We start from the raw sequence: 11644 nt of genomic DNA, 5'->3' as shown, positions 1-11644 counted from the left end.
TCCCCTCATCCCTGCTCCTCACCCCTTTCTCCCCCTCCTTCCCCCCTGCTCTTCCCCCCTCCCTTCTCCTGCTACTCCCCCTCCCTACCCCTGCTCTTCTCGCCTTCCTCCCCTCACCCCTGTTCCTCACCCCTTCTTCCCCCTCCCTCACCCCTCCCTCGCCCCTGTACCTCATCCCTCCATCATCCCTGCTCCTCACCCTTCCCTCCCCTCTGCTCCTCCCCTGCTACTCACCCCTACACCTCTGTTCCTCAACCCACCTCTACCCCTGCTTCTCCCTTCCCCTCTCCCCCCTGCTCCTCACATCTCCTTCTCCCCTGCTCCTCACCCCTGCTCCTCCCCCCTCCCTCCCCCCTCCCTTCACCCCTCCCTTACCCCTGCTCCTCCCCCCTCCTCTCACCCTGCCTCTCCCCTACCTCTTCCCCCTGCTCCTCACATCTCCTCCCCTGCTCCTCCCCTCTCCCTCCCCCGCTTCTTCCCACCTATCCCTTTGTGGTGGTTCAGGCAGCTGCACGGGGGACCTGCTGGGTTAAGGGTAGACTTCTGATTGTTCAGGGGTGGGCAGGCTCCTGTGGGTTAAGCCTGTAGCTGAGGCTTCTGTCAGGTTTGATTTGCGGTTGGCTAGTGAGTGTTGGAACAGCATGAAATGTGTTGTATGCAAAGAATCGTGTAGTTCTGCCCTAGAAGACCTCCCCCTTTTATGTTGTGCACCAAATACATGATTTTTATTTGTTAATTTTAAAAAGTCAGATAGGGAGGGTGTGGTTGAGCGGCAGAGTTCTTGCCTGGTATGTGGGAAGACCTGGGTCCCTTCCCCAGCACCAAAAAGAAAAGAAAAGGGTCTATAAATAAAAAGACAAAGAAGAAAAGAATGAAATGACTGGAAAAAATTTAAGGCGCTTGTTCGCACCGGCCATGGGTGAGAGTGGCAGGTCACTCAGCAGACGCTGGACTCAGCTTGCTGAGTGAGAGCTGCACAGAGTTCTGGTAGGGATGGACTCAGCCTTTGGTGGTTGTCTTGTCTAGTTCTGTTTTAGAATTGGTACTAGTTTTAAATGTGGATTTTTGGTTTTGTGGCCATGTAGGGTTCTAACTTACCCCAGCCTCCCAGCCACAGGGGTTCAAACTTCCCCTTGTCTGGAAGACACGAATAGTATCCCAAAAAGCCTGCTTTCTGTGGTTGGACTAATTCATGGAGAGTCCAGGGGCCTGAGGCTGGTGACCGATCCTTCTCTAGACCTATGCTGGATTCCACTTCAAACTATGCAGCCAGTCCAGGCACCCTCCCACCCCTAAAGCTGGCCCCGCATCACCCGCATTATGAGACTTCCATGGAGCTGCTGGTCCGGGAAGTCAGGTGCGGCTCTGTCTCTAATTCCCACTTGAGGTCTGGTCTGGCGGGGACCTGGGGACCAGATCTGAAAGCAGAGGCAGGCAGGGCTCAGGAGAGAAGTGGCCTCCAAAAGTTAAAAACACCATTTGTTTGCACCCAACTTGCTACATGGAAGATGCGGAACATTGTTGTCGTGGATGCTAAAGTAACGCGGCCCAGTAAAGGCCGTCCCCTCGGTGAGGGATCACCGCATTGGCACAGTGCCATGCCCTGCCTTATTTTTATCTCCATATGACATTAATTCATGGGATGACTAAAGAAATTAAATCGACCGATCTCCGTACCATAATTTTACTGTGACTGCCTTAGGTTCTATTTTGTTAACATTTAGAAAAGGACAAACTCGGGGAACGTGGATTTTATCCGCAGGTGTTGGAATCCCACTGGCATTTCCGTGAGGCTTGTCCTTGAGCTTCAGCGCCACCGCATTGTAGGAGTGGTTCCCTGGCTTTGCTCATTGGCACCTCGTGATTCCCAACATTCTGTCTTCCATTGCTTCGTGTCTGAAATGAGCCCCATTCTAAACCATCCCATTTTGTATTCTGGGCTAATCATACGGACTCACAGAGATCTGTACAGACGGATGGCACAGTTGTGATCACAGACACTGTCTGATAAAAAGATAATGTAAGTACTTCACTCCTCACACAGACCAGACAGAACCGGCGTTTGGGGTGTAGATGACCAGTTGTCTAATACTTTCTTTTCCTTGAACTAATCTTGATAAGCTGAGCCTCCTTCTCTCCCATCCTCTCCCTCGCCCCTTCTCTCAGTAGTGGGGCCTAGGGAAGGGGCAGGGGGAGAGGGAGAAGGAGGGAAGTGGGAGAGGGAGAGAGAGAGAGAAGAAAACCGAAAGGGACTTAATTGACAAAATGCCCCCACACTAAGCTGGGAGTGCAGCTCTGCCTGTTGTCTGGGCCCTGCGCCCTGGGTGCGGTTTCTCCGGTCTGACCGGCAGTGTCCCACACCCGCACTGCCCAGCACGTTGGAATAGCAATGGTGTTTCGCGACACCTTGCTGTCTGACCAGCCAGTCGGCCTCAGCACTTGCCAAACCAAGCCAACATCACTTCTGTCTCCTGTCCGTGTTGTTCTCACGGACAGTGGACTTTGTGCGCATTGATGGTCCTCTGGGGACCTTTTCCTTCTTCCGGGTGGGGTGTTTGCTGCTTCCGAAGGTTCCCAGCACACTGCGGGAGAGAGAACTTCCTATAGAGGTTCCAGTACCTCGCTTGGGTTTTGTGTTTATTGGTCTCAGGCTCTCACTGAAATCCCCACAGATGAGTGGATAATGGATAATATAGCTGTTGAATAAATAAGTGCATCTGTAAGAGCCACATTGGTACTAAGAGTTGCATTCTACTTTTGAATCCTATATTTATTTCACTCTTGTGCCTGCATTTCCCTAGGAAAAGAAATATTGTTTTTGCATGTTAAGTATTAGCTTTAATTTATACAGAAGGAAGTACTTAAGATTAATCTCCCATAGATGGTACTATGCACTGGAAACTACCAAAAAAAAAAAAAAGGAGCCACAGACCCATTCCTGGTCATCCAGCGTGAAGAGCTTAAGCGTTGCATAGCAAACTCAAAAAAAGGGATAAGCTCTCTGAGTGTAAGAAATAAAAATGCAGATTAAAATTAAACATAGGCATGCAGTTCAGTTTGATTATCTTGACCATGAAGTTCTGGTGGATAGAAATACAGATTTTGTTTAGGAAGCTTGGGTATGAAATAGACATGACTTCCAAGTTGCAAACATTTTTGAACAAAAAATGAAAATATCATTTTGATCATCTAGTAGTGTATATTCAAGTAATTAAAATAAAATGATGATAATATGATGATGATGATGATGATGATGATGAAGATGGAGGAGGTGGAGAACAAGTGACTTGTGAAACATTTTCTTCATCCAGACTCTTGGGTTTTCAGAAGACAGAATTGTTTCCAAGTATTTGCCAGTACCGGAAACAAAGTCACAAGTGAAGGAAGATTGCCGCTGAATTTGGGCCTGTGCCCTGGATATTCACAGCTATTTATTTGCTTATTTGTTCTTTGTCATCCACCCATCCATTCATCCAACCATCCATTTATGAATTCATTGTGTGTTTTTCTTAATCATTCTAGGAGTCAAACCCAGGGTCTTAACTACAGTGTTCTACTACTGAACTATACCCCCTTTCTAGATTTTTTAAATTCACAAAGTCCTGAGTTATTTGTGGCAGGTTATGTGTAAGTAACTGTATAAAGTGGAGAGTTGGATTTTTAGCAGTATGGGAATTTGAACTCAGTGCCTTGCATTTGCTAGTCGACACAGTATCACTTGATCTCCTTATTAGTTGAGAGAGGCTTTTGGTAACTTTTCCCTAGGCTGACCTTGAACAAAGCCTCCCTGATCTCTGCTTCCCAAGGAGATGGCATAACAGTATACATGGTACCTCATATACCTAAAACCAGGTCGCTGTTTAAATGTGTGACTTCACACAGATAACCACTCAGATCTGTATCCCTGAGGAGGGCTCTTCTTCTTAATGCGCATCACCCCAGTGCAGCGCATGTGGGTAGTGTTCCGGGCCTGTGGAGGGCTTTGTGCTGCTCTCTGTTTGGTTTCCGCGGTAAGCGGAGCGAGTTTTGATGATGGCCTGATAACCCCATGATTAAGTTCCGTGTGTTGCATCTCTTGCAGGTACTGTGGTCTTTGGAGCTGGGTCACTGGATTTCTGAGGAACCTTTTGAACTTTCAACTCACTTCCCTGCTGCTCCTGTAAGTCGCTGTCGTGACAATCAATGCAGTTTGGTGTTCTCGGGAAATTCTTAGAAGCATAGTGCAACTTACTAACAGCAGGCATGCTGAAACTAAGAACACATATTTACACGATGTAGGAATGCTCACCTACTTACCTGTAGGAGCACATGTGTGGATACTCTGTGAAAAGTAGTGAAAATGTGATTACAAAGGCCCACAGGATAAAGAAAACAGACATGAAGAAACTAGATTCTCAGAAAGGAAAGGTAGCAATATAGTTTAATTTTTGTTCTAAAAAGGATGCTTTTGTTGTAAGTGGAAGTTTCACGCGTAGATACAAATATTGTGCCTTGATTGTGGTGTGGTCATTATACTTTGATTTCTCTTTTCCTAAATGCCACTTAAATGTTACTGACTAGTAAGAATTTCAGACGGTTAATGAGAAGTTCCAGGTTCTAAATTTTTCAGATTGAGGATACAAAAGTGAGTAGAGTCTGGTTTGATTGGGAGCTGGACTCTGTAGAAGCTGCCTTCTGTTTTCAAGATTGTTGACTAGTCTGAGGCAGTCTGTTCTTGTAAAAGGTGAGGGTCTGCAAGGCCAGTGGGAGGTCCGCAGGGCTCCTGTTGTGCAGTTACCCGGCGCGGCCCCTCAGAGGCCCACTCTGTGTCCTCACTGTCGCTGACGAGGTGGTTGCTTGTTTCTTTTCTCATGTTTAAGGTGACTGTTGTGATTTCCTTTTGACTTTGTAAATTTTTTTTAAAGAGAGGAAATAAGAAGTTCTCCCAGGGAGACTGTTTGTTTGAACTCCTGAGTAAGGAATTGAAGTGTAAAGTGAAAACACCAATTCCTCCCATTCCTGTGTCAAGAGATTGTGGGTAACCCCGACCAGTGAGCAGTACGGTAGCACAGCTAGTCTCTGGTATCCGCACACGAAGCCGCATGTCCTCCCGTTTCTCCTGCATTCTCCTCTCCCCCCTTGCTGGATACCTGCGCTGTGGCTGTGGAGCTCTGGAGCCTCCTGAGTATCTCGTGCATTTCTAACTTGATAGGCCCGTGACGCCCCTGTCGAGGTTTTCAAGCTCTCTTCAGCATGGTGGGAGGGTCCCCGGCCGGACTCTGAGCGCGCAGCAGCTCACCAGGTCCTGATGCTGAGGCTGGGGTGGCAGGGATAAGCCGCATCCGCAGAGGAAAATGGGGCAGGAAGCGAGGAAGACAGACACGCAGGAAGTGCCAGCAACAGACGACCCCAGACTTCCTCTCCACTGACTCAGATTCCCTGCACAGATGGCATTAGTAAAGATGCACTATGCAAACTGCAAAAGAAGGTAAACCGAAGGGACTATATTTGCAGTCCCAAGCATTTACCAGTGTTCCCAGATTTTTTTCCACACATTTGAGTAGACTGTGCATAGTTGGTTTCATTTTGCATTCTAAAGCATTTCATTTGCTAATGAGCTTCAGCATATTACTAAGGTGAATTATATTTCTCCTTAATAAATTTAGAGACGAGTCCTGAGACTATAGCTTTGTATTTTTGTTTTTGGTCAGTCGTGGGGCTTGAACTCTGGGCCTGGGCGCTGTCCCTCAGCTCTTCACTAGCCCTCTACCCCTTGAGCCACAGCGCCACTTCCAGCCTTTTCTCTGTATGTGGTGCTGAGAAATCGAACCCCAGGCTTCATGCATGCAGGGCAAGCACTGTACCACTGAGCCACCTTTCTAGCCAGAGAATATAGCTTGTAAGTGGCTTAAACAGAATGATTTTTGTCAGTATAAATTAAATGTTAGCATAGTTTTCTAAAATATGTCTTACTAGAAGAGAAAATAGACCTCTGCATGAAACTAAACGTATAATTTTCCCATTAAATATCAAATGTTTCCTTGTCATGAGGCACAGTTGTGTCATAACCAAATTACAAAAACTGTAAATATTATCATGAAAGTTAAACATCAGTTCATCTAATAAGTTATATTTAATTACTAAAAATACCTTCATATTTCACAGCCAGGCCAAACAGATAGTAAATCATCATACAAACACCCACCCAGTGATTTCAGAGCTCCTGGAAGTTCTCACTTTTTGCAGTATATATTCTTTGAGCATTAAATTAAAACTAAGCAGTCAACAGATAATATAAATATACTGTTTCAGAAGGAACATTTGAAGCACCTAAGAGGAATAAAAAATGCACTTTTTTCAGAATATTGAACTGTGATAGCCACTTCCTGGGAATCCCTGAATGCACGTATATGTTTTATGGCTTACAGAGTGTGGTATTCCTTTTCAGTGAGCTAGCGAGGTGAGCTCAGGACCCAGGGCTGTACATAGTCTGCAGACAGTGACAGTGCCTGGAGGAGCACGGCTCCGGGACCCTGTGTGGCACTGGCATTCTGCTTTCCAGTTATTTACGACAGCTCGCCCGGGACGTGCTTGGTTGTGGTGTAGACGCACAGGCTGCAGTGGTTGGGGTGACGAGCCCTGAATTCGCCTCTGTGAGACCACAGAGCCACGGCACGGCTTCCTCGGGTTTCCCGAGGTTCACTGAGCGAGGCAGGCCCAAGTGGCGAGGTGCTCGGGCCCTCTCGGGCCTGCAGCTCCCGAGCACCCAGGCGGTGTCTGGTCGACGCTTTGGGCGTAGAACAGTCTTCCTGGTGCAGACGCTCAGAAGTCTGCTGGTCGGATCATCATGGTTGTAGCCTTGAGTGAGTAGCCTGACCCCCTCCAGTAATACCACTTAATACCGTTGAACTTGTTCGTGTTCTGCCTCTGTGGGTAGTACATTCCATTCAAGTTCGAAGGCCCACACGCATCAAACCACCAACCTGTGGGAGCAGAGCATCAAAGGAGTTAGGACCAAGCGGAGGCCACGGGATGCAGACGCAGAAGGGCTCCCCCGAGGCCCAGGCCGCATTCCCACCCGCCATGCTGGCACACGCACATCCTCGCGCCGAAACCTGTGTCCCCGCCAGGAGCGCGTACCCCGCCACACCCCGTGTCCTCGTGGCTTCTGAGTGTGCCCCACTGCACCCCGTGTCCTCGTGGCTTCTGAGTGTGTCCCTGCCGCACCCCGTGTCCTCATGGCTTCTGAGTGTGCCCCACCACACCCCGTGTCCTCGTGGCTTCTGAGTGTGTCCCACTGCACCCCGTGTCCTCGTGGCTTTTGAGTGTGCCCCACCACACCCCATGTCCTCGTGGCTTCTGAGTGTGTCCCACCACACCCCATGTCCTCGTGGCTTCTGAGTGTGCCCTGCCACACCCCATGTCCTCGTGGCTTCTGAGTGTGCCCCGCCACACCCCATGTCCTCGTGGCTTCTGAGTGTGTCCCTGCCGCACCCTGTGTCCTCGTGGCTTCTGAGTGTGTCCCTGCCGCACCCCGTGTCCTCGTGGCTTCTGAGTGTGTCCCACTGCACCCCGTGTCCTCGTGGCTTCTGAGTGTGCCCCGCCCACCCCGTGTCCTCGTGGCTTCTGAGTGTGTCCCCGCCGCACCCCATGTCCTCGTGGCTCCTGAGTGTGTCCCCGCCGCACCCCATGTCCTCGTGGCTCCAGGGTGCCAGTTTTCCCTGAAGCTTTCCGGCTCCCACCGCCTTGCCCGGGGCAGAGGCCTGTCACCCCGGCCTTCTGCGTGACGGGAAGCCGGCGTAGGATCTCAGGCGCTGTTGGACAGCTCTCCACAGGCCTTCATCACACCCCAGGCTGGCTGCATGGTTCTTGATTGCCAGAGGGCCCAAAGGTTTCGTTTTGGTTGAAATAGAGCCCAAATGTCAAGCAATCGGCTTGGTTTTTTAAAAAAAGAAAAAGCTTCACAGCTTGAGTGGTCAATGCAGATAGAGCCTGGCAGCAGAACACACACACACAGACACACACACACAGACACACACACACAGACACACACACACAGACACACACAGACACACACACAGACACACACACACAGACACACACACACAGACACACACACAGACACACACAGACACACAGACACACACAGACACACACACACACACACACACACACACACACCTTAGTCCACAAATAGAATGGTGCTAGGATTTGCCAGAAAAATGAGTACATCTCAAAAGCCTTGTGTGGGAGGAAAGTAAATGAACTTCAGTGAAGAGGCCACCTCAGGGCAGGAAGGGGATGATGTTCATACAGCAGCTTCTGTGATTGTGTGTGTTCCGGGACTGGGGCTTGAACCTGGGTGCTGTTTCTTAGTTTCTTTGATCCAGACTGGAGCTGTACCACTTGACTACCCCTATACTTTCAACTTTATGGTGGTTCATTGGAGATGAGAGTCGTGAACTTTCTAATCTGGGCTGGCCTTGAACCTCGGTCCTCAGATCTCAGCCTCCTGAGTAGCAAGGATCACAGGCGTGCGCCACCCACGCCTGGCTAGCTTTACTTTTCTTAACTGAAGAAATGGGCACGGCTGCTCTCCTGTAATCCCAGCTCTGGGAGGTTGAGGCAGGAGGCTCTCTCGGGCGCCGTGATGAGACCATGTCTGTGCTGTGCGTGCTGCTCGTTCCCCGCAGCCCCCTTCTTTCCTGCCCACTGCTCTAGCATGAGATGCAGCTGTGAGAAGTGCACACATGTGTGCGTGTGCATGCATGCACACATGTGTGCGTGACTCGGTCTTTGAGTGTTTCACAGAGTGATCCCTTCTAGAACCTGCTGTCTGCCTGTTCACAGAACCACAGACACCTTGTTGCTCTAGGGCGGCCTCTGGTCCAGCCTGATGGGGGGCATGGCCTCTTCAGAGGCCCAGCTCTCTGCCTTCTCTCTTGGACTGCCTTGCTTTCCCCAGCCTAAATGATATGGGTAAATAAATACATTTTGTCCTTGGCTACTAATGAGTTTCCTTGCTCTCCAGGAGAGACTGTAGTGCCAGACCGCCCACCTCTCCTGTGCAGAGCCCCTGCCGGTGTGGGTTTGGCAGGCAGGGGAAGGCGGGGTGGATCTGCCCACCTGCACCCCCACCCCCCAGGTCCTTCTCCCCCCTTTGATAGGAGGGTCTCCAGCTCTCTAAGCAGTGGCACACGGGCCTTTGTGTATGGGGTCCGTTTCCACTTCTTCGTTAGAGAACCGGACAAAAAAAGTGGGAGACAAGATCCTCTTGTCTTAAAATTGGTAGCCACTCATTTTACTCTTAGGCATGTACTAATTGTTTGTATTTGTAAATACTTGCTATGTGTTCATGGAGTCCTTATGCAAAAAAGACAGCTGAAGTTACTCCTTCAAACCTTAAATTATCGTTTGGAAAGAAAGCAGGATGGAATGGCTCCATCTTCCCCGTACCTGGGGTTCAGCAAATGCAATCCCAACACCTCCTCTGCGTGGCAGGCCTGGGTCTTGGGGGCGCGCCTGCTCTCACTTCCCACTTAGTCTGAGTAAGGGAGGAACCAATTTTCCTGGGCCACACTAATGTGTCTCTCTCTGAAATGTTGGGCCTTGTCAGCCACCGAGTGAGGCTGACACAAGCCTGTGTGCCGTGAAACCACTCCTTGCCAACACAAATAGGAAGCCCGGGCGGCCCTACCTCCCGTGAGCATCTGGGAGCACTTGCAGATACATTTGTCGTTGTCCGCATCCTTTGTGCTAAAGTCATTTCCTGGTTGGCTAATGCTGCTTATTTTGCCCGCCGTGCCTGTGAGTCCTTTGAGGTGAATCCTGTAAGCATGCAAAGGAAAAAATAAAAACTGTAATTGGCTTGGGCTGTTGATGGACCGTAGTGGAAAACTTTCCATGGCGAAGAATTCCATTCTACCCAAGGGCGACCTGTGCTGGTCCGTGCGCCCCAGTGCCTACTCCGAACAAAATATTTTGCACTGGTATAAACAGGAACCAACTTATCATCAACTCCTTCAGCACAGGGGGATGTTTGCGAACTTTAACACATAGCGCCTGCACAAATATCAGCAGGGACTCTTATTTTCCCACTGCTTTGCGATACACAGAAGAAGGACCCCGAGGTAGAGAAGTGCACAATGCCTGTCCACCTCAGACGTCATCGCTTCCCCCAAGGGTGGGGGTGGGGTGGGGAAGGAGGCCGAATAGGGTCCTCACGTTTGGGATGGAAGTCTATAGAACTGCATGGAAAATACTCCTGAGGCTGCCTGGCCCCAGTTCTATATTCTGATGTCATGAGCCTTCCAACCTTGGAAAAGAAATAAACGTCGTACTAAGACACTACTAGGTAATGGCCCACGCCTCTCAAACCCTGCACAGCCGGGACTCCTTCCCCCCACACCCTTGGTGCCACAAGGAGAAGCCAAAGAAAGCGCGGAGAGCCCATGATTTCAAAATGAAGCCCTGGAGATCCGCATGCCCCACGCCCCACCGGGCGGTTAGGGCAGGAGGGGCCTGGCTGGCATCCGCACGGCCAGGGCGGCTGGGGGGACGGGCCGTCTCCGGGTTGGCACGCAGCGCTGTGCCGTGTCCAGGCACAGGAGCCAGCCGCCCACAGAGCAGAAGCCCACAGTGGCGTTAGGGCCCGGCCCTCTCATCACCAATTTCACACTGTGTCGTCCAGCCCCCGCCCGGAGCGTGCTTGCATCCCAGCACCATGTCTGGGAAGGAGCGAGGTCCCGGGCTGCAGGCACTGACGCACGTGGAGTGCCCATGGCGACCTCCGTACACCTGCTGCTCGGGGTCAGCCAGGAAGGCCATTGGAAGCTCCCTCAGTCCAGTCCCTCTCCACCTGGCCAGGCCTGACCTGACCCGCCGCCCTGCACACTCCTTTAACTCCTGTCTCCCTCAAAAGGTTAGTTAGGTTAGTTCTCGTGACTCTCCTCCAATGTCCCCGGAGGCGAGCGGCTTAAGGAAGAATGCCGTTCATTTAGTTAGTCTACGCTTGGAAGGCTGACAGATCCTTCAGCCGTCCACTAGCCTAGCACGCTTTCTTACAAACTTTGAGTTTGGAAAGTAGAGCCCCACCCTCAGGCTTGCTCTCAGGAGACCTGGTTGATTTTGTATGGCCATGAGGGGTGGCATGTGACTACCTAACAGTGAAATCTCCGTGTTTGTAGGAAGCTGCCAGAACGTCTGCGGAAAGGGACCCATTTAAGAGTTAGTCCAGTTTTATTAAAAGGACTCCATGCTGTCGATTCATTTACCCATGTCTCATAACATGTTTTCATTTATCCAACAGCTAGGAATAAGATTCCCCCAAAGAATTCTTCGGGGGAATAAAAGCAGATGCTGAACACAGACAGCATGTAGAAGCCTTCAGAGTCGCCCACAGTTTCAGTACATCACACTGGCATCATGCTTTATTAGGGTGATAGTTTTTTGCCATGTGAAGTAAGATTTAAGCCAGCGATGGGGAAGGGTTGCTGAGGGTAGTCCTGGGTTTGAACTCAGGGCCCTGTGCTTGCGAGGTTGGCACGCTGCCCCTCGGGCCACATTCTCCAGCCCCAGTGTATACTTTTTAAATGGCAGATCCAAAACTGATGCATTCCTAAAGATTCCTAAAGGAAATATCTGCCAAAAACCATCTCAGCTTAAA

The 11644-nt window shown here is 50.3% G+C and overlaps 2 protein-coding genes across 2 annotated transcripts in view; one reads left to right on the top strand and one right to left on the bottom strand.

Annotated features, from left to right (window-relative positions):
• Mcph1 (microcephalin 1) overlaps positions 1-11644 on the top strand; it is a 150710-nt gene that overhangs the window by 49159 nt on the left and 89907 nt on the right. The window contains exon 12 of the mRNA XM_013024245.1: positions 4082-4159. Within this exon, the coding sequence (XP_012879699.1) occupies positions 4082-4159 (78 nt within the window). The remainder of the gene's footprint in view (positions 1-4081; positions 4160-11644) is intronic.
• Positions 6098-11644, bottom strand: part of Angpt2 (angiopoietin 2) — a 43257-nt gene continuing 37710 nt past the window's right edge. The window contains exons 8-9 of the mRNA XM_013024246.1: positions 9677-9807; positions 6098-6962 (exon numbers count right to left, since the gene is read on the bottom strand). Of these exons, the coding sequence (XP_012879700.1) occupies positions 6802-6962; positions 9677-9807 (292 nt within the window). The 3' untranslated portion in view covers positions 6098-6801. The remainder of the gene's footprint in view (positions 6963-9676; positions 9808-11644) is intronic.

The sequence above is a fragment of the Dipodomys ordii genome, unplaced genomic scaffold, assembly GCF_000151885.1.
Source record: "Dipodomys ordii isolate 6190 unplaced genomic scaffold, Dord_2.0 Scaffold74, whole genome shotgun sequence".
Lineage (NCBI taxonomy): Eukaryota > Metazoa > Chordata > Mammalia > Rodentia > Heteromyidae > Dipodomys > Dipodomys ordii.
This window is presented reverse-complemented; position numbering and strand designations above follow the sequence as displayed.